At 43.0% G+C, this 23,359-nt stretch overlaps 2 protein-coding genes across 5 annotated transcripts; both read left to right on the top strand.

Moving 5' to 3' along the window:
- The first annotated feature begins 378 nt into the window (after nt 1-378).
- Nucleotides 379-7,201, top strand: LOC115130989 (lysine-specific demethylase 2B-like). Its single transcript, XM_029662604.2, has 4 exons — nt 379-732; nt 4,967-5,571; nt 6,428-6,581; nt 6,857-7,201. Exons 1-4 carry the CDS (start codon nt 537-539, stop codon nt 6,985-6,987), a joined length of 1,086 nt encoding a protein of 361 aa, XP_029518464.2. The 5' UTR covers nt 379-536; the 3' UTR covers nt 6,988-7,201.
- Nucleotides 7,202-9,520: 2,319 nt separating this feature from the next.
- Nucleotides 9,521-22,966, top strand: LOC115130990 (retinitis pigmentosa 1-like 1 protein). Of its 4 annotated transcripts, none has more exons than XM_065019916.1 (4): nt 9,521-9,670; nt 19,629-20,179; nt 21,100-21,277; nt 21,498-22,714. In XM_065019916.1, exons 1-4 carry the CDS (start codon nt 9,583-9,585, stop codon nt 21,713-21,715), a joined length of 1,035 nt encoding a protein of 344 aa, XP_064875988.1. In that variant the 5' UTR covers nt 9,521-9,582; the 3' UTR covers nt 21,716-22,714. The 4 variants fall into 4 exon arrangements, with proteins under 4 accessions (XP_064875988.1, XP_064875989.1, XP_064875987.1 ...); XM_065019917.1 differs by lacking the exon at nt 9,521-9,670 and adding an exon at nt 14,558-14,725; XM_065019915.1 differs by lacking the exon at nt 9,521-9,670 and adding an exon at nt 15,036-15,435.
- Nucleotides 22,967-23,359: the final 393 nt, after the last annotated feature.

Here is a 23,359-nt window from a genome sequence, read left to right as displayed (position 1 = left end):
TTTTAATAAGAGGGTTAAAATTGAGTAAGCCTCTAGACTTCTGATCCTTTGTAATGGTTATGCCTAAATATGTAAGTTCTTCTTTTACTGGAATACCATCATATGAGGGTGTCACACAATCTTTGACAGCTATGAGTTCACATTTATTAATGTTAAGATATAGACCAGACGCTTTGGAAAAGGATTGTAATCACATTGATCGATAAAGGAATTTGGTTAGCATCTTTCAGAAAAAGTGTACTATCGTAAGCCAGCTGGTTGATCATTCTAGTATTTTTGTCAGCCATGTTGGGTCTCAGAGCGTCAAACTCATCACGGGAACCACTTGATATGATTGGCTGGTGATTTGCATAAAGTTGGGAAAAGTTTATATTTTTCACGTCCAAGGTCCCGCCCTACTTCCATTGAAAAAGAAATGAAAGCGGTGTCTTTTGTTTTTCACGCTATTTATATAGGCTATCGTAGTTTATTTTGTCGATATAATGTTACAGGCAGAGTAGAATAATACGAACACGCCGACTTACATTCCGCTCATAATGTCTAAACTACAGTTGCTGAATGTGTATCTTTCTGAACGACCAACAGCGGCTGCTGCTCTAGAGATCTCCGTAGCCAAAGAGACAACCATACCAGAGCTGCATGAAGAAGTCTACCGTTTGAAGGAGGAGAATTGCTGTCTACGAAGACTGTTGGATTTGGTTTTCAAGCCAGAGTTAAAGTTACGCAGAGCAGGTTTGTATTGTCTAGTTACTATATTAAGCTAGCCAAGTATCTGAACTCCTCCACGGAGTTGAGCGCAGGTTAAGAAAAATGAATAAACCTCGAACTGGAGTTTCTGTGCAGTCGACATGTCAAAATGTAAGTTCTTAAACTACGGACGTCAAAAACATTCAGTCTGCGAAGACTATGGGGGCTAGTTTAGAGCGCCAGGTGAGAAATATATGTCTTTGTTGCAATAGTTTGTGAGTGGGCAACATGTGACCGACAGCCTTGATTTGGTCTTATATAGCAATATTTAACTTTTTTTTTTTCTCCCCATACATACAAGCAGAGACACAGAACTACACAATGGTATATCATGAACAATGGGAAAGTAATTATGCTTTGAAAGTTAATACACTTTTGAGAAAATGGCCCTTGGAAGGGTGGGCATAATTTGTGGAACGTTCCAACAGGAATCTGTTCCAAAAACTTCGTAAAGAAGGTTGCCAACAAACAACGCATACAAAGTAGCACGTTCAATTGACCGAGCTGCCGAATAGGCTTCAACTCACCACGTAACTTATTCTTAATGTTTGTCATTAGGCTACCAGAATGAGGACATACATTTTTCAGAATTAACGTAGTGAGTAAAACGTAATTAAATAGCCCTTCCCTACTCGGTATCTTATTCTGCTGCTATACAACTTTGTATCATGTCATGTGAATAGAGACACTGCAGATTGTGCTGATGACTGGGAACTCTCCCCCAGTGATAAACTGGTCTTTCCGAACCAAGCATGAACAAGGGAATCTATATTTGAAGAGCCTGTTTCTGTCTGGTCCTTGACTTTGGTGCAGGGCATGTGATGTCCATAGCCTCTTCGTCGCAAAACGAATCTTCTCTGATCTTCTCAAAAATATACATTTGTCTAGCTGTGTCCAGCCCAGGTGGTGCTTGTACATGCAGACCATCTATGGGAGGAAGGATGTCAGCGTTGTGCAGCAGTTGAAACCTGGGTCCAAAAGCTCCTTGGCGACAACACCAGGCTCCAGAGCGTCGAAGCTGTAAAACAAAAAATGTAGAGGACATTACAAACTTGCATAACAACAATTCACCTCCCAAGATTAGATAAGGCTCCCTCTGGCGAGCACATGGAGTGCTGTGCTGCCCCCCAAAGAAATGCCACACCACACCAGCATATGGTCTCACAAGGTGTCTGAGGATCTCATCTCGGTACCTAATGGCAGTCAGGCTACCTCTGGCGAGCACATGGAGTGCTGTACGGCCCCCCAAAGAAATGCCACACCACACCAGCATATGGTCTCACAAGGTGTCTGAGGATCTCATCTCGGTACCTAATGGCAGTCAGGCTCCCTCTGGCGAGCACATGGAGTGCTGTACGGCCCCCCAAAGAAATGCCACACCACACCAGTGACCCACTGACCCACCGCCAAACCGGTCATGCTGGAGGACGTTGGTGTGGGGTGGCATTTTTTGGGGGGGCCGCACAGCACTCCATGTGCTCGCCAGAGGTAGCCTGACTGCCATTAGGTACCGAGATGAGATCCTCAGACACCTTGTGAGACCATATGGTGCGGTTGGCCCTGGGTTCCTCCTAATGCAAGACAATGCTAGACCTCATGTGGCTGGTGTGTCAGCAGTTCCTGCAAGAGGAAGGCATTGCTGCTATGGACTGGCCCGCCCGTTCCCCAGACCTGAATCCAATTGAGCACATCTGAGGCATCATGTCTTGCTCCATCCACCAATGCCACGTTGCACCACAGACTGTCCAGAAGTTGGCGGATGCTTTAGTCCAGGTCTGGGAGGAGATCCCTCAGAGACCATCCGCCACCTCATCAGGAGCATGCCCAGGCGTTTTAGGGAGGTCATACAGGCACGTGGAGGCCACACACACTACTGAGCCTCATTTTGACTTGTTTTAAAGACATTACATCAAAGTTGGATCAGCCTGTAGTGTGGTTTTCCACTTTAATTTTGAGTGTGACTCCAATTCCAGACCTCCATGGGTTGATAAATTTGATTTCCATTGATCATTTTTGTGATTTTGTTGTCAGCACATTCAACTATGTAAAGAAAAAAGTATTTAATAAGAAAATTTCTTTCATTCAAATCTAGGATGTGATATTTTAGTGTTCCCTTTATTTTTTTGAGCAGTGTAGTTCATTTCCCCCCACCTACCGATGTTCCCAGAATCTCTGTTAAACAAGGGTTTTGTAAATGTAACATCAGTAGGGTAGAGCGAGGAAAAAGGGGGCAAGAGGTATTTATGACTGTCATAAACATACCCCCCCAGGCCAACGTCATGACAGTAGACTGCAACCCCTTTTCATTAAAACGTCTTGTAACTACCCATCCCGGATCCGGGAGCGTTGTCATCAACTACAGTAATTAGCATAACGCAACAGACAAAAACCGGACAAAAAATATTTTCTAGAAAATATTAATATTCATGAAATATAGTGAAACAGAGCTTAGCCTTTTGTTAATCACCCTGTCATCCCATATTTTGAAATTCTGCTTTACAGCCAAAGCAAGACAAGCATTTGTGTAAGTTTATCGATTGCCTAGCATAGCATTATGCCTAGCTAGCAGCAGGCAACCTGGTCACAAATCAGAAAAGCAATCAAATTAAATCGCTTACCTTTGAGCTTCGGATGTTTTCACTCACGAGACTCCCAGTTAGATAGCAAATGTTCCTTTTTTCCAAAAATATTATTTTTGTAGCCGAAATAACTCCGTTAGTTCTTCACGTTTGGCTGAGAATTAGACCGGAAATTGCGGTCACGACAACGCCGATTAAATATTCCAAATTAGCTCAATAATATCGACAGAAAAATGGCAAACGTTGTTTATAATCAATCCTCAAGGTGTTTTTTAAATATCTATTTGATAACATATCCACCGGGACAGCTGTATTTTCAGTAAGACCGGGAGGAAAAATGGCTACCTCTGTCTATTACGCAAGAATTACTCAGAGCCCTCAGCCGGACACTTAGCAATGTAGTCGCTTACGCTCATTCCTCAACATAAAGGCGTGAAACTACGTCAAAATGCTGTGGAAACCTTGGGGGAATACGTAGAAAAAGGAATCTGGTTGATAGCCCATTCACTGCTCAATAGGGACGCATCGAACGCAGAGCTTTCAAAACATGAGTCACTTCCTGATTGGATTTTTCTCAGGCTTTTGCCTGCAATATCAGTTCTGTTATACTCAGACAATATTTTTACAGTTTTGGAAACTGTCAATTATATGCATATTCTAGCATCTTGTCCTGACAAAATATCCTGTTTACTTTGGGAACGTTATTTTTCCAAAAATGAAAATGGTGCCCCCTAGATGCAACAGGTTTTAAACGAGACGTCCTGTGTCGTTTGTGTTCAGTTTGTGCAGCGTGCTTGACCCGTTGTCAAGTCACTCTGGTTGAGAGCAGTTCAACATGGCTGACGTTATATCTTTAGAAAAAACATCAGTAGAAAGGATTATCTACACAACAAGCAGCTCATTTTATAGACCGATGCTACACTGCAGACCAATTTGAAACTACTCTCTCGGCATGTGCAGCCCATTCATTATGGGGTGGCAGGTAGCCTAGTGGTTAGAGCGTTGGACTAGTAACCGAAAGGTTGCTAGATTGAATCCCCGAGCTGACAAGATAAAAATCTGTTCTGCCCCTGAACAAGGCAGTTAACCCACTGTTCTTAGGCCGTTATTGTAAATAAGAATTTGTTCTTAACTCACTTGCCTAGTTAAATAAAGAATCCCAAGAAGACTCGAGGCTGTAGTCGCTGCCAAAGGTGCTTCAACAAAGTACAGAGTAAATGGTCTGAATAATTATGTGAATGTGTATTTCTGTTTTTTTATTTTTAATACACGTTTTTGCTCTATCATGGGGTAGTGTGTGTGTGTGTGTGTGGATTAATGGGAAAAACAATTTAATCAATTTTACAATAAAGCTGTAATGTAACAATGTGGAAAAGGTCAAGGGGTCTGAATACTTTCCGAATGCACTGTAGTAAAATAGGGATCCCCAGAATGCACTGTAGCTGCAACTGTATTGTTGAATCAAAGAGCTAGCTGTTCTAAATCAAACAGAAATGATAAAATAACTAGGTAGATTATTCAACATTTCATAATTGCATGTTTCAGGGCCCAGATCATTGAACTTTGGATTCTGTTTTAGATGGACATTTTTCAAATTATTGAATAATTTGCAACTATATTTCCTATTTTTCCTCCATCAGATTTCCAGCAGCTCACTCTCCCCATATCTGAAGAGGTTCCCCCTGAGCAGCAGCACTGTGAGCAGGAGTGGAGCCCCAGTCTGATTCAGGAGGACCCAGTGCCCACACAGATTAAAGAGGAACAGGAGGAACTACAGACCAGTCAAGAGGAAGATCAGCTTCTAGGGCCCTTTCATACCAAAGACTCCATATTCACTTCTCCCTTTGTGGAAAGTGACTGTGATCAGGAGAACCCATCTCAGCCCTCACAGCTACACCAAACCCAAACTGTTGAGGACAGAGAGAGGGACCCTCTACTCACCAACACATCTATAGAGATCAAACTAGAACCTGATGTAGAGGACTACAGAGTATCAGAACCAGCCAGTGACTCTCAGCCCCTCTCTGCAGTAACTCCAGACTGTTCTGCAGCTCAGAGTGAAAACATGGAAAGTGATGATGAGGTGGAGAGTAGAGGACAACAATCAGTGTCTAAGACACTCCAATCAAAGAGAAAACAGATTGAGAATGGAGAAAGCTCTCATACCAATACTGGAGGCAGGGTGGCCACTATGTTGCCCCATTTGACATCTTCTAGTCAAACGTACGCTGCTCCTAATTGCAAGGTGTGTAGGAAGACTTTTGTCTAACATTTTCTTTATCATATGGATGAAAAACATAAAGGGATAAAGAATGCCTGTGTGGAAAATACTTAAATTATTCAATGTACAGGGTTTCCCCTATATTCATTTTGCAGAGTAGCTGCCACTCTTATGACGTTTTATTACGATTTTACGTGTTTTTATTTATTTATATATATATATTTATTTTTTAATGTGGGGGGGGGGGGTGGCGGTATATTAGTTCTGTGGCATATCTTAGTTCTGCCGAGACGCTCTTTTAAGTTACTATGTATATTTGCTGAATTTAGTTTTTTGGGGGGTAAATGCAGATGCCAACCCCATGCTTCAGCCTATTTATTAAAAGCAGCTATGCTGCATCTGTTGGTCTACGTGTTATAAGTCTTTGACAGGGAAAACATTTTAATATGGTGTTCACAATTTAGTCTGAATTCATTTTGAAGTAGAATGTCCTTTTTTTAAAGAATCACCAGGAGTGACCCAGGGGCAGATCCTGGATTTAAAAGGGGTTTAGGTGGTCAATGGACGGGTCAACACGGCTGAATTCTTTCCAGGCTCTGGGCAAGAATACTTTTGAGATCTTGACGTTGAAGGGAATTTGTGTTTTTAAAGCAAATTTCCTGCAATCCTGTACGTTCTGACATGGAGCTGAGAGAAAATGCTGCAGTTTTAAAGCAAATGTCCTGTAATTCTATGCATTTTGCCATGGATAAGTTTACGGTGTTTCTCCATCACTTATAGATATATATAGATGTATAGATATATATAATGACCTGCCCAAGCCTTTTATATACAGAAAACACCCTGCAGTGTGATTCCCATGTGATTCCCATGTGTGCAGAAGCGTACCATCCGTATGTGTGGGGAGTGTGAGCCATGCAGGAGGACTGAGGAATGTGCTCAGTGTGATTTCTGTAAAGACATGAAGAAGTTTGGAGGATCCAATAAGATCAGACAGAAGTGCAGACTCAGGCAGTGTGACGTCCGCGCTCCGGGTAAGTCCATTCCACCATAACACCTAGTGACCTTACCCATAACACCTAGTGACCTTACCCATAACACCTAGTGACCTTAACCATAACACCTAGTGACCTTAACCATAACACCTAGTGACCTTAACCATAACACCTAGTGACCTCGTCAAGAGGTTTGGAGCTCTTTACGTAATTGCTAAGATGTTGGGTTGACAGTCGCTGGACCCTGGTTCGAGTCTGACGTGGCTTCAGTATATTTGATGCATGATGTTCTCTCTCTGTGTCTGTGTGTGTAGAAATGCTGCGTGTGAAGGATGAGGAGGTTGACCTGTCTGGCTTGGGGAGCCTGAGGAGAGGAGGACATCGGTCTGATGACTACAGTGAGAATAAGATGGAATGTGATGAAGCTGCTCGCCCGTCACTATAAAAATGCACTGAACCAACATGCATGGTTGTTGATGAAACTGATGTTTAGATGAACAGAATGAAATGGTCTCTATAATGCACAGCGCTTTAACTCAGACAGCTGTTTGTAGCTGCTGGAAAAGTATTTCAAAGCCTAAACTTAACTCAGGATGGAACTTTCCAGTGCTACTGTTTTTGTCATGTAATATTTTTATTAAAACAAAATCAGACAACCACATAGTAGAATAGTTGATCTATTTATCTAGTCTGCTTGTTGTGTGTTCTATGTGAGAGAAATATTCCTCTGGAGGTGCATTCAAGTTGTGGGAGCCATAGGAGGGAAACAAGTTCTCTGACAAGCAGTCAATGCACAGCAAGTCTTAATGTTATCTCGCAAAAACACTTTTAAAAGCAGTTTTGGATTGTCAGTGTACATGTCTGGCCACTCTACCATAAAGACCTGATTGGTGGAGTGCTGCAGAGATGGTTGTCCTTCTGGAAGGTTCTCCCATCTCCACAGAGGAACTCTGGATCTCTGTCAGAGTGACCGTTGGGTTCTTGGTCACCTCCCTGACCAAGGCCCTTCTCACCCGATTGCTCAGTTTTGCCGGCTAGTTCCATTTAAGAATGATGGAGGCCAATGTGTTCTTGGGGACCTTCAATGCTGCAGAAATGTTTTGGTACCCTTCCCTAGATCTGCGCCTTCGACACAGTCCTGTCTGACGTCTGCGGACAATTCCTTTGATCTCATGGCCTGGTTTTGACATGCACTGACAACTGTGGGACCTTATATAGACAGGTGTGTGCCTTTTCAAATCATGTCCAATAAAATGATTTTACCACAGGTGGACTCCAATCAAGTTGTAGAAACATCTCAAGTATGATCAATGGAAACAGGATGCAGGAGCTCTATTTTCGGTCTGAGTAGTTATTTTTTTTTAATTTGCAAAAATGTATAAGCCTGTTTTTGCTTTGTCATTATGGGGTTTTGTGTGTAGATTGAGGATTTAGAATAAGGCTGTAATGTAACAATGTGGGGAAGGGGTCTGAGTACTTTCCAAATGCACTGTATTTTCTATACAATACATTTATTTACAAGCTTATTATGTTTTCTACAATTGACCTGCTGTCACATTTTCATCACGTCTTCTATAACCCTACTCTGGATATGCGAGTGCATTTCTGTTTAGGACTACATTTTCTGTTTATTTGCTAAATAGATTTATCTCAGTGAGAATAACCTGTATAAGTCAAGGTTGAATGGAAAAATAGCAACCATTGTTTTTTTTCTCATTCATTGTAGATTGAGACAAAGGACATTTCAGCCAGTCATGTCTCGCAAACAAATTATCTTTGCTTACGCTTGTTTCATCTTGGGAAGATGTTGGTTAGGTTACAGATTGCTTATTGCAGCTTCAAAACATGAACCTTTATTTTCCAGGTTATGTTTAAAAAACAAAATGATAACCTATTCAAGTTTGACTCCTACGTGAATGTGTTGTGGTCACTTTTGTTCTGTAACTTTGGTACATAAATTACGGCTGTTGCCGTTTCACATGTCAGAGCAGTTTACCGATCTACATGGACACAGCTAGTCTGTAAATAGCACACCCAACTACCTCATCCCCACATTATTTCTTGCTCTTTTGCGCATCTATCACTCCAGTATTAATGCTAGATTGTAAATACTTTGCCTCTATGGCCTATTTATTACCTACCTCCCTACTCTTCTACATTTACACACACTGTACATATAGAAAAATATTCATTTTCTATTGTGTATGTTTATTTGTGTAACTCTGTTTCTGATTCACTGATTTGCTTTATCTTGGCCAGGTCGCCGTTGTAAATGAGAACTTGTTCCCAACTGGCCTACCTGGTTAAATAAAGGTGTTCTCAACTGGCCTACCTGGTTAAATAAAGGTGTTCTCAACTGGCGTACCTGGTTAAATAAAGGTGTTCTCAACTGGCCTACCTGGTTAAATAAAGGTGTTCCCAACTGGCCTACCTGGTTAAATAAAGGTGTTCCCAACTGGCCTACCTGGTTAAATAAAGGTGTTCTCAACTGGCCTACCTGGTTAAATAAAGGTGTTCTCAACTGGCGTACCTGGTTAAATAAAGGTGTTCTCAACTGGCCTACCTGGTTAAATAAAGGTGTTCCCAACTGGCCTACCTGGTTAAATAAAGGTGAAATACATTTAGTTAAATCAAACAAAACAAAAGTTTTAATATTGCTATTCATCACTATTTGAAGATGAAATATTTAGTGTTCGAGGTTGGACACAACGTTTACTATTTAGAAAAAGTAACAGCTTTGAGTTTAGACTTTTACAATGCTTTATCTTGGCCAGGTCGCAATTGTAAATAACTTGTTCTCAACTTGCCTACCTGATTAAATAAATAATGATTCTCAGTAGGGAATACTTCAGTTTGGCCGCACGGTGGCGCCAATGGACAAACATTCGGCAGATTTAAAACCGGCGAAGCGGATGCTGTCACTTAGGCGAAAGGAAACGTCTCTTCAGCGTGGCTTTTTCAAATTAGCATCACCGCAGAAACAGTAAGACTGCCGGTTTTCCGATTTTGCCTTTAAAATAAAAGTCTGCGGTAAAACGCTATGCGTAGGATACGAAATCAATCTTTCTTTGCGGCTTTCCATTGTCAGTGGATAATGTTAAAATGTCACAAAATTATAACTACATCAGGTAACAATTTAAACTAAAGAGAATTACTATTTTATAAAAGATAAGTGAGAAATTGCTATATTTCTAATATTTCATTGCATGTTATGTATATGAGTGGTGCAATGCTTAAAATTGTTTCTTGGTTCTTAAAGATCCTATCACGGTTTAAATGTATTTCCTGTTTGCTTGAGATTTATCCACGTATATTATCCTAGTAACACCCTCTAGTGGTTTATAGTCTCATGTATACTGAACAAAACTATAAATGCAACAATTTTCAAAGATTTTACTGAGTTACAGTTCATATAAGGTAATCAATCAATTTAAATAAATTCATTAGGCCCTAATCTATGAATTTCACATGACTGGGAATACAACAGATATGCATCTGTTGGTCACAGATACCTTTAAAAAAAAAAGCAGGGGTGAGGATCAGAAAACCAGTCAGTAGTTGGTGTGACCACCATTTGCCTCATGCAGCGCGACACATCTCCTTCACATATAGTTGATCAGGCTGTTGATTGTGGCCTATGGAATGTTGTCTCACTCCTCTTCAATGGCTGTGAGAAGTTGCTGAATATTTGCTCTGTTCACAAAGTTGACATCAGCAAACTGCTCACCCACACGATGCCGTACACGTGGTCTGTGGGTGTGAGGCCGGTTGAACGTACTGCTATTTTTTTTTAAACTACGTTGGAAGCGGCTTATGGTAGAGAAATTAACATTAAATTCTCTGGCAACAACTCTGGTGGACATTCCTGCAGTCAGCATACAAAACTTGAGACATCTGTGGCATCTGTGACAAAATTGCACATTTTTGAGTGGCCTTTATTGTCCCCAGCACAAAGTGGAGCTGTGTAATGATCATGCTGTTTAATCAGCTTTTTGATATGCCACACCTCAGGTGGATGGGTTATCTTGGCAAAGGAGAAATGCTTACTAACATGGATGTAAACAAATTTGTGCACAACATTTGAGAGAAATAAGCTTTTTCTGCATATGGAACATTATCCTAGTGTAACGGATGTGAAATGGCTAGCTAGTTAGCGGTTGGGCGCGCTAAATAGCGTTTCAATCGGTGATGTCACTTGCTCTGAGACCTTGAAGTAGTGGTTCCCCTTGCTCTGCAAGGGCCACGGCTTTTGTGGAGCGATGGGTAACGATGCTTCGAGGGTGATGTGTGCAGAGGGTCCCTAGTTTGCGCCCGTGTATGGGCGAGGGAACGGTCTAAAGTGTTACTGTTACACTAGTTCTGTCAAACCATAACGCTATGTGCTGTGCACAGCATTTGTCTTACTGTCTTTTGCTAATAAATCTTAATTATTTGGTTATTCAGAGTTTGACTATTTACCCATGCAACAGAACTATGCAGTACACTGTATATTGAATGGACTACAGAGGAAAAAGTTTACTACCTGTCTCAGCTAAAGTTAGGAGGAAAAGACTCCGCGTTAGGTTCAAACTCACCCTACTAAGTCATAGGAAGTGTTGCTGGACTTTTACTGTTGTATGGTTCAAATATAGTACTGTGGCATCGGATGCGCATATTTTCATTACAAAATACCTTATAATGTAAAAGCCAAATATCCTACAATCTTCCTTCTGGTGGACACTGGAGAAAATACAACCCATACTATATGTTTATTCAAAACGTCAAGAGAGATGCAAGTACATTTGGTCCAAAGAAACATACTTTATTCATAACTGATATCAAAAGGAAGTTAATTAGTCAAAATAATCAAGTTACACGAGTTTCAAATTAGTTTAAAGTTTTGTCACATGCACAAGTGAAGTGAAATGCTTACTTGCTAGCTCTTTCCCAACAATGTAGTATTCAATGTTAAATAGTATAACGTTGTTGTTTTTTAAACACGAGAAATGAGAAATGAAGCTATATGCTGGGTCTGTGCCAGTACCAAATGTACAATGTGCAGAGATACCAGAGGGGTAGAAATGTACATGTACAGTATGTGGCGGAGAAAACTGACTGGTAGCACCAGAAATTATAATAATGATCAACATAGCAGCAGCATAAGTGGTGGGTGAGTGTATGTGTGTCAGTGTAAGAGTGTGTGGGTAGAGACCCGGGAGTGTCATGTGGTCAGTGCAGATAGACCGTGGGTGAGTGTATGTGTGTCAGTGTAAGAGTGTGTGGGTAGAGACCCGGGAGTGTCATGTGGTCAGTGCAGATAGACCGTGGGTGAGTGTATGTGTGTCAGTGTAAGAGTGTGTGGGTAGAGACCCGTGAGTGTCATGTGGTCAGTGCAGATAGACCGTGGGTGAGTGTATGTGTGTCAGTGTAAGAGTGTGTGGGTAGAGACCCGTGAGTGTCATGTGGTCAGTGCAGATAGACCGTGGGTGAGTGTATGTGTGTCAGTGTAAGAGTGTGTGGGTAGAGACCCGTGAGTGTCATGTGGTCAGTGCAGATAGACCGTGGGTGAGTGTATGTGTGTCAGTGTAAGAGTGTGTGGGTAGAGACCTGTGAGTGTCATGTGGTCAGTGCAGATAGACCGTGGGTGAGGGCGGGCTGCCATTAATTAGCTGTTCGGAAGTCGTGTGTGGGTAGAGACCCGTGAGTGTCATGTGTGTCAGTGTAAGAGTGTGTGGGTAGAGACCCGTGAGTGTCATGTGGTCAGTGTAAGAGTGTGTGGGTAGAGACCCGGGAGTGTCATGTGGTCAGTGTAAGAGTGTGTGGGTAGAGACCCGGGAGTGTCATGTGGTCAGTGCAGATAGACCGTGGGTGAGGGCGGGCTGCCATTAATTAGCTGTTCGGAAGTCGTGTGTGGGTAGAGACCCGTGAGTGTCATGTGTGTCAGTGTAAGAGTGTGTGGGTAGAGACCCGTGAGTGTCATGTGTGTCAGTGTAAGAGTGTGTGGGTAGAGACCCGTGAGTGTCATGTGGTCAGTGCAGATAGACCGTGGGTGAGTGTATGTGTGTCAGTGTAAGAGTGTGTGGGTAGAGACCCGGGAGTGTCATGTGGTCAGTGCAGATAGACCGTGGGTGAGGGCGGGCTGCCATTAATTAGCTGTTCGGAAGTCGTGTGTGGGTAGAGACCCGTGAGTGTCATGTGGTCAGTGCAGATAGACTGTGGGTGAGGGCGGGCTGCCATTAATTAGCTGTTCGGAAGTCGTGTGTGGGTAGAGACCCGTGAGTGTCATGTGGTCAGTGCAGATAGACTGTGGGTGAGGGCGGGCTGCCATTAATTAGCTGTTCGGAAGTCGTGTGTGGGTAGAGACCCGTGAGTGTCATGTGGTCAGTGCAGATAGACCGTGGGTGAGTGTATGTGTGTCAGTGTAAGAGTGTGTGGGTAGAGACCAGTGAGTGTCATGTGGTCAGTGCAGATAGACCGTGGGTGAGTGTATGTGTGTCAGTGTAAGAGTGTGTGGGTAGAGACCCGGGAGTGTCATGTGGTCAGTGCAGATAGACCGTGGGTGAGGGCGGGCTGCCATTAATTAGCTGTTCGGAAGTCGTGTGTGGGTAGAGACCCGTGAGTGTCATGTGGTCAGTGCAGATAGACTGTGGGTGAGGGCGGGCTGCCATTAATTAGCTGTTCGGAAGTCGTGTGTGGGTAGAGACCCGTGAGTGTCATGTGGTCAGTGCAGATAGACTGTGGGTGAGGGCGGGCTGCCATTAATTAGCTGTTCGGAAGTCTCAGTTCTTAGTCTTTGGCTATCCAGAAATCTTAGTGCTTGGTAATAGAAGCTGTCTCGGAGCTTGTTGGTCAGGGGGGCAATGTTTTTGCTAATTTGCGACCCAGATTTGCCAGCTCAATGTAAGAATCCACCACTTATAGTATATAGGAGAGGTCGCAATTCTGCCACTCACATACAGGAAAAGGGTTGGAAATCAATGACAGTATTACGTGTTCCACCACCCATGTTATATACATGGTTGCAGGTCCATGCCAGCTGTGTTATGTAGGTTAAACCTCTCGTTCTCTCAAACAGAGAATTAATGAACACAACATTTTTAATCAGGAGAAACGATATCGATTATCCAGTCGCGGTACATTTTAATGACCTAAAACATGACATTTCTACCTTTTAGATTATGTGGCATAGAGAAAGTTAAGATATCAGACAGGGGAGGTGATATAAATAATAATCTGAGCAAAAGACATGTTTTGGGACTTTCACCCTCCAGACATTTCCCCAAAAGGTCTTCATGATGAAATGCTCATGCATGTTATGTTGTAAATGTCAACATGAATTGATGCCACCACTTAAGATGACTTTTTTTCTTGCACTGTCCCCAATGATTTATGAAAACGTACTTGATAGGTCGATGTCCTCATTGTGGTTTTACAGACGTGTTTAACACGTTTTATGTTCTCACTTTATTAGAATACTTATGAAATTCGCATTGTTATATTTGGTAACACTTGCTTCTTTTCCCCCGACTCCAATCGCTATTCGATGCATGGTACGTGTGTGGGTGAAGAAATGTCTACATAAAAGTGAAAATGATAAACACTTACAAAAGCTCCGGACGTAAATCAAAAGAGCAGTGATACTAGCAGCAGTGTGCGGGTTTCTTGTTTGTTCTCATCAAGGCTTAGTTATAGTAAAACACGTCAATTTTGCCAATTCCTTGCAAAAGTTATATTTTGGTAGGCTATTTTAGTAGTAAATCTAGCTATTTTTGCCCTCGTTTTTTAACAATCGTGATGTAGAGGCACGTCACCTCAAGGGAGGGGTTCGGTATGAAATACACTCCCTTCTGATGTGCTGGCTGGTACCTACCACCTTCTGGTTTCATTTAGAAACAAGCACCTTATTTGGCAATGGAGTGTACCAGTATATAGTGGAGTGTACCAATATATAGTGGAGTGTACCAATATATTTAGAATGATGCTTCCTCGACTAGACTACTGACGTTACACAAAATTCAAAAAGGCAGCACATTTCCGCATAATGTCAAAATTCAACGTTTCTTTATATAGTTCCCGGGACCAATCTGAGAGTTAATTTGACCATTTGAAAAATAGCTACTGCAATACGAATTGAATTGAGTCTCTAATCTTCGCTTTCAAGGTGATGAGTACACTTTTCTTCCGAACACAATACCACAATAAATGTGAGTCCATAATTAATCGGGTTTTTTTGCACCGCAAGTGGCAATAGACGTCAGGAAATTGTCGCCTTACCACTGCGAGCTAACTGTCCAGAGCTGCATTTGTTCACGATGTACAACACCTTGTTATCAGTGAGCGCTACTGAACTGGTGAATATGCTTCAAGGGAGAAAGTTTTGATCTAGACCGGGTTCAGTATGATGCAACGTTTTGGAACGTTCAGATAGAAATACCGTATGTAGAACAAACATCTCTGACATATAGAATGAGGAATTACCCCACCCACAATTTCTCACCGGAAAGCGTTTTTTTATATATATATATACAAAATATATTGGGTAAAGGCTGAAGTTGGGGTTGATAGTAACCGTTTAAACGCGTTTTGCCAGAGAGGACGAAGCTAATATTTGCACGCTATTTATATAGGCTATCGCAATTGTATTTTTCGTCCATGTCAAATGTAACGTTATAGGCGGAACAGAATAATACCAACTTGTAGACTTTCATTCCGGTCAAAATGTCTAAACTACAGTTGCTGAACGTGTATGTTACTGAACGACTAACAGCGGCTGTTGCAGAGATATCCGTGGCGGTCGACAGGACAGTAGTAGAGTTGTATGAAGAAATGTCCCGTTCTAAGGAGGAGAATAACCGTCTGCGAAGGCTGTTGGATTTGTTTGTTTTTAACCCGGAGATAAAGTTATACAGAGCAGGTTTGTATTGACCAGTTTTGTTTATTTTTATTTAACTAGACAAGTCAGGTAAAAACATATTCTTGTTTACAATGACAGCTACCAAACCCTGACGACGCTGGGCCAATGTTGTGCCGCCCTATGCGACTCCCAATCACGGTTGTGATACAGCCAGTTACTCTATTGGCTAGACAAGTATCTCCTTCACGGAGTTGAGTGCAGGCTAAAGTTTTTGAAATGAACCTCCGACTCTCGAGTCGCTCTACAGTCGATACTTAAAACATGTACATTATTAAACTAGGGAAGTATAAACATTCAAGCTGCACATACTGGATGGAGGCTAGTTTAAAGCGCTGGTTCAATTGTGATTGAGAGCATAAAAGGTTAAATGACTGAAAAATGGATGTCATTGTTGCAATACTTTGTGTGGGCAACATACTATCATCCTAAATTGACATGTTTAATTATTTTTCCATATCAAATTGTATATCGCGCTAATTTCCCTAATGTTGACAGTTTGTTACGACCTTACACAAACTTGCATTTTCACCCCATAAAATTCAGTGGAATTACACATCCCTTTTACTTCATATTGGTGGAGTTGGTCATCATAATGACGGAAGATACATCTAGCAATCTATCTTTGGTATTGTACAGTTGATTTTGTCACATGCTCTAGTTTGTGCAGGACGTAGACCCCGGAGTTAAAGGTGCATTGTACCGTGTAAATCGCTGTGAAATATACACTACATAAATGTAGACACCTTCGAATGATTGGATAAGCTATTTCAGTAATCCCGTCGCTGACAGGTGTATAAAATCGAGTACACAGCCACATAGACAAACATTGGCCGTAGAATGGCCTTTTCTGGAGAGCTCAGTAACTTAACGTGGCACTGTCATATAATGCAATCTTTCCAACAGTTCGTCAAATTTGGGCCCTTCTAGATCTGCTCCGGGCGTCTGTAAGTGCTGTTATTGTGAAGTGGAAGCGTCTAGGATCAACAACGGCGGTCAGCACAAGAACTCTTAGTCGGTAGCTTAATGAAATAGGTTTCTGGCCGAGCAGCCAATCCAATATCCATAGCCATTAAACAGTTATCACTGACCCTTGCTCAGCCTTACTCATCTAGAGCCCAGCGCTGAGCCTTCTTGCTAGCAAATTCACTGATCAAGTCGTTGAAGTCCAGCTTTCTAGCTAACTGACTTTAAATGGACAGCATGGCTAGACTGCTAAGCCTGTCCTGGGACATAGTGGACCTCAACTAGTTGATCAGTTTTAGCTTACTGAAAGCTCCCTCACCACCAGCAACAGTCACAGGCAGTGTGCATCTTACAAATTGCATTCAGGTGACCAAGAGGGGACAAGTTAGGAGGGAAAGTAGCAGCATATACAGTGTTCAGGTGTCAGGAGACCAAGAGGAGACAAGTTAAGGGGGAAAGTAGCAGCATATACAGTGTTCAGGTGTCAGGAGACCAAGAGGAGACAAGTTAGGAGGGAAAGTAGCAGCATATACAGTGTTCATGTGTCAGGAGACCAAGAGGAGACAAATTAGGAGGGGAAAGTAGCAGCATATACAGTGTTCAGGTGTCAGGAGACCAAGAGGAGACAAGTTAGGAGGGAAAGTAGCAGCATATACAGTGTTCAGGTGTCAGGAGACCAAGAGGAGACAAGTTAAGGGGGAAAGTAGCAGCATATACAGTGTTCAGGTGTCAGGAGACCAAGAGGAGACAAGTTAGGAGGGAAAGTAGCAGCATATACAGTGTTCATGTGTCAGGAGACCAAGAGGAGACAAGTTAGGAGGGAAAGTAGCAGCATATACAGTGTTCATGTGTCAGGAGACCAAGAGGAGACAAGTTAGGAGGGAAAGTAGCAGCATATACAGTGTTCATGTGTCAGGAGACCAAGAGGAGACAAATTAGGAGGGGAAAGTAGCAGCATATACAGTGTTCAGGTGTCAGGAGACCAAGAGGAGACAAGTTAGGAGGGAAAGTAGCAGCATATACAGTGTTCATGTGTCAGGAGACCAAGAGGAGACAAGTTGAGGGGGAAAGTAGCAGCATATACAGTGTTCAGGAGACCAAGAGGAGACAAGTTAGGAGGGAAAGTAGCAGCATATACAGTGTTCAGGTGTCAGGAGACCAAGAGGAGACAAGTTAGGAGGGAAAGTAAGCAGCATATACAGTGTTCATGTGTCAGGAGACCAAGAGGAGACAAGTTAGGAGGGAAAGAGTCAGCATATACAGTGTTCAGGAGACAAGTTAGGAGGGGAGAGTGTCAGCATATACAGTGTTCAGGTGTCTTACTTCATGTTGAAACTCAGGTGTAAGATCTCTGGAATACTTCATGATCAGTGGTTGGCACACAGAAGGGACTTTATCCTCACTAATCTGCCCAACTTTCAGAACAACAGAAAATTATTCTACAATTTTTTTGTAGTGGTGTGGAACCTAGTGTCCAAGTCACTTATGATGTCGTCCATAGCAGTAAAAAAAAAAACACTGTTCTGAAACACCGTTGCTACACTGTCCTGAGCTGTCTCCTCTTGAGAGTTCTCATCATGGAATCTCTTCCGTTTCCTCTGGTGGCTGTATTCCTTGCTGAATTGAGGTGCAGCATCCATTTATGTTGCAATCAGTGTTGCCTCAGACAGGAGAGACTCTCATTCATCTCTTCCTTTAAGACTCTGATATTGGCTGCCTTCTGTGTCAAGTGAGATTTTTCCTGACTGGAGAATCACATTCCTGTCGTCAATGCATTGCAGTATCTGCAATTATGCCAACTGACATGTCATTCAACACAATGCTGCTCACCTCCTTCAGTTGGGAGTAGGGCTGGTTCAGGGGTATGGGGATGGGGAGACGGGGCTAGTTGATGGGGAGACGGGGCTGGTTGATGGGGAGATAGGGCTGCTGAGCCTGAAGCTGCATCTGTTGGGTCTGGCACCAGGCAGGGGATGGTTTCCTAAAAGTTTGCCTGCATTGATTAAATGTCAGCTACAGGAGGAGTGAAATGTAAACACTCAGAATTTTCTGTGAAGATATTAACTAACTAATGTTAGGGGAGCAAAAGTAGCCTATTTCACTATGGACTAAGCTAACAGGTTAATTTCCACCACTCACGGACTACACCCACCTTCCTTTGTGAAAAGTTGGGTGACACACTTTTACCCTTAATTTTCTCTCCTCTTTCTTTTCGTTTTTGGAAGCCAGAGTTTTCTTTAGGAAGCTGAGACAATAATGCTCCACCGGCACTCCTCACTCGTCGCAATTCACTGCTGGCAAGTGCAGTTCGCGCCTGGTTTGGGGGCAGGACCGAACCATTCATGCGTTCTTCACAAAGACAAATCTGCCGATTCTTTCCGAATGCACTGTAGTAAAAGACAGAACCCCACCCAGCCCCACAACCGACAATTTCCTTCGTATCAACTGACAGCAACTCTCTATGTAGTCAGAGGTACACTCCGCCCACCTTCGTCTCCGCTCAACTACGTTGATGTGACGTACATCGTGGAGTTGAGTTTTACTTGGCTACTGTATTAGCTGAATTTAAAAACATCAGAAAGATAGCAAGTTAATGTTGGAAATGTAACAGTATAACTTCCGTCCCTCTCCTCGCCCCGAACTCTCTGCATACAAACAACAGTCATCCTCGAAGCATCGTTACTCATCGCTCCATTAAAACCGCAGCCCTTGCAGAGCAAGGGGAACAACTACTTCAAGGTCTCAGAGCTAGTGACGTCGCCAATTGAAACACTATTAGCGTGCACTACCGCTAACTAGCTAGCCATTTCACTTCGGTTTCACAAAGAGAATTGTTCATGACTGCAATTGTATTGTTGAATCATTTAGCTAGCGGTTCAATCGGTGACGCCACTCTGAAACCTTGAAGTAGTTGTTCCCCTTGCCCTGCAAGGGCTGCGGTTTTAATGGAGCGATGGGTAAACGATGCTTCAAGGGTGGCTGTTGTCTGTATGCAGAGAGTCCCTGGTTCGAGCCCAGGCAGGGGCGAGGAGAGGGACAGAAACTAGACGTTACACGGTTCTAAATCCAGTAAAACAGAAATGATAAATTAGCAAGTTAACTTTAGCTTTTTCTACATATTTCAATTACATGTTTCAGAGACCAGAGAAAATAACTTCGCATTCAGTTTTAGATTGAAATCCTCTATTGAATTATTAACAACTTTATATGTCCTATTGTTTCTCTATCAGATCCCCAGCAGCTCACTTTCCTCAAATCTGAAGAGGAGGTTCCCACTGAGCAGCAGGACTGTGAGCAGGAGTGGCGAGTCAGGCTGATTCATGAGGGCCCAGAGCCCAGACTGATTAAAGAGGAACTGCTTACCAGTCAGGAGGAAGATCAGCTTCTAGGGCTCTTGGATACCAAAGACTCCATATTCACTTCTCCCTGTGTGGAAAGTGACTGTGATCAGGAGAACCCATCTCAGCCCTCACATCTTCACCAAACCCAAACAGTTGAGGACAGAGAGAGGGACACTCTACTCACCAACACATCTATAGAGATCAAACTAGAACCTGATGTAGAGGACTACAGAGTATCAGAACCAGCCAGTGACTCTCAGCCCCTCTCTGCAGTAACTCCAGACTGTTCTGCAGCTCAGGGTGAAAACAGGAAAAGTGATGATGAGGTGGAGAGTAGAGGACAACAATCAGGGTTTAAGACACTCAAATCAAAGGGAAAACAGACAAAGAAAGGAGAAAGGTTCCATACCAGAACTGGAGGCAGGAGGGGTAAATCCAAGGTGTGTAGGAAGACTTTTGTGTCAAATGTTTTCTTTTATTTAATATGTATGGAAAACGCACACAAAGATGATATAATGCCAGTGTGGAAAATACTTCAGAATGTACAGGGTTTCCCCTATATTCACTTAGCAGAGTTAGTTCTGTGGTGGATATATTAGTGTGGCATATCTTAGTTCTGTGGCATATCTTAGTTCTGTGGCATATCTTAGTTCTGTGGCATATCTTAGTTCTGTGGCATATCTTAGTTCTGTGGCATATCTTAGTTCTGTGGCATATCTTAGTTCTGTGGCATATCTTAGTTCTGTGGCATATCTTAGTTCTGCCGAGACGCTCTTTTAAGTTACTATGTATATTTGCTGAATTTAGTTTTTTGGGGGGTAAATGCAGATGCCAACCCCATGCTTCAGCCTATTTATTAAAAGCAGCTATGCTGCATCTGTTGGTCTACGTGTTATAAGTCTTTGACAGGGAAAACATTTTAATATGGTGTTCACAATTTAGTCTGAATTCATTTTGAAGTAGAATGTCCTTTTTTAAAGAATCACCAGGAGTGACCCAGGGGCAGATCCTCGATTAAAAAGGGGTTTAGGTGGTGGGTGGGTCAATGGACGGGTCGACACGGCTGAATCCTATACGTTCTGACATGGAGCTGAGAGAAAATGCTGCAGTTTTAAAGCAAATGTCCTGCAATCCTATACGTTCTGACATGGAGCTGAGAGAAAATGCTGCAGTTTTAAAGCAAATGTCCTGTAATTCTATGCATTTTGCCATGGATAAGTTTACGGTGTTTCTCCATCACTTATAGATAGATATATATATATATAGATGTATAGATAGATATATATAATGACCTGCCCAAGCCTTATATATACAGAAAACACCCTGCAGTGTGATTCCCATGTGATTCCCATGTGTGCAGAAGTGTACCATCCGTATGTGTGGGGAGTGTGAGCCATGCAGGAGGACTGAGGAATGTGCTCAGTGTGATTTCTGTAAAGACATGAAGAAGTTTGGAGGATCCAATAAGATCAGACAGAAGTGCAGACTCAGGCAGTGTGACGTCCGCGCTCCGGGTAAGTCCATTCCACCCGCTCAGGGTGAGTCCATTCCATGCTCCGGGTGAGTCCATTCCATGCTCCGGGTGAGTCCATTCCATGCTCCGGGTGAGTCCATTCCATGCTCCGGGTAAGTCCATTCCATGCTCCGGGTGAGTCCATTCCATGCTCCGGGTGAGTCCATTCCATGCTCCGGGTGAGTCCATTCCATGCTCCGGGTGAGTCCATTCCATGCTCCGGGTGAGTCCATTCCATGCTCCAGGTGAGTCCATTCCACCCGCTCAGGGTGAGTCCATTCCACCCGCTCAGGGTGAGTCCATTCCACCCGCTCAGGGTGAGTCCATTCCACCCGCTCAGGGTGAGTCCATTCCACCCGCTCAGGGTGAGTCCATTCCACCCGCTCAGGGTGAGTCCATTCCACCCCCTCAGGGTGAGTCCATTCCACCCGCTCAGGGTGAGTCCATTCCATGCTCCGGGTAAGTCCATTCCATGCTCCGGGTAAGTCCATTCCATGCTCCGGGTAAGTCCATTCCACCCGCTCAGGGTGAGTCCATTCCACCCGCTCAGGGTGAGTCCATTCCACCCGCTCAGGGTGAGTCCATTCCACCCGCTCAGGGTGAGTCCATTCCACCCGCTCAGGGTGAGTCCATTCCATGCTCCGGGTGAGTCCATTCCATGCTCAGTTGACTCCATTTACATTTCGCAGACGCTCTTATCCAGAGTGGCTTACAGGGCAATTAGGGTGAAATGCATTGCTCAAGGGCACATCGACAGATTGAATCCCAGAGCCGACTAGGTGAACAAACTAGCCATCTTTCGGTTACTGGCCCAATGCTCTGAACCGCTTGGCTACCTGAGTCCATAGAGAAAGGGCGCATTTGGACCATAGTTAGGTGCTGCCCATGCTAAAACTAAGCAACCACCAAATCTCACCAAAAGGAGGGGGTGCCTTTATTAATTTACAATATTGAAGCATCTGACCTTAACCCAACACCTAGTGACCTCATCAAGAGGATCTGTTTTATCTATGCATAGTCACTTCACCCCTTGATCTCAACTAACCTGTACCCAGCACACTGACTCGGTAAAGGTACCTCCTGTATATAGCCTCGTTATTGTTATGTTACTTTTTTTTCTCAAGTTTATTTGGTAAATATTTCCTTAACTGTTCTTGAACTGCACTGTTGGTTAAGGGCTTGTAAGTAAGCATTTCATGGTAAGGTCTACACCTGTTGTATTCTGCACGTGTGACAAATAGTTTGATTTGATCACTTTACGTAATTGCTAAGATGTTGGGTTGACAGTCGCTGGACCCTGGTTCGAGTCTGACGTGGCTTCAGTATATTTGATGCATGATGTTCTCTCTCTGTGTCTGTGCGTGTAGAAATGCTGCGTGTGAAGGATGAGGAGGTTGACCTGTCTGGCTTGGGGAGCCTGAGGAGAGGAGGACATCGGTCTGATGACTACAGTGAGAATAAGATGGAATGTGATGAAGCTGCTCGCCCGTCACTATAAAAATGCACTGAACCAACATGCATGGTTGTTGATGACACTCTGATGTTTAGATGAACAGAATGAAATGGTCTCTATAATGCACAGCGCTTTAACTCAGACAGCTGTTTGTAGCTGCTGGAAAAGTATTTCAAAGCCTAAACTTAACTCAGGATGGAACTTTCCAGTGCTACTGTTTTTGTCATGTAATATTTTTATTAAAACAAAATCAGACAACCACATAGTAGAATAGTTGATCTATTTATCTAGTCTGCTTGTTGTGTGTTCTATGTGAGAGAAATATTCCTCTGGAGGTGCATTCAAGTTGTGGGAGCCATAGGACGGAAACAAGTTCTCTGACAAGCAGTCAATGCACAGCAATTCTTAATGTTATCTCGCAAAAACACTTTTAAAAGCAGTTTTGTCCCTTAAAGAAATGAGGGGGAACCCAGTTTTACATTGCTACCACGTTTATTTCTCTACTCCTTCAATTGTGTGTGGCATCGTTAAACAAATGCAGTTTCAAGCATGGTTTAGGTGCAACACAGCTCTCAACACAGCAAATCAATTCATTAATCCTACAATGTGATTTTCTGGATTTTTTTTCTCATTTTGTCTGTCATAGTTGAAGTG

Source organism: Oncorhynchus nerka, linkage group LG6 (genome assembly GCF_034236695.1).
Source record: "Oncorhynchus nerka isolate Pitt River linkage group LG6, Oner_Uvic_2.0, whole genome shotgun sequence".
Taxonomy (NCBI): Eukaryota; Metazoa; Chordata; class Actinopteri; order Salmoniformes; family Salmonidae; genus Oncorhynchus; species Oncorhynchus nerka.
This window is presented reverse-complemented; position numbering and strand designations above follow the sequence as displayed.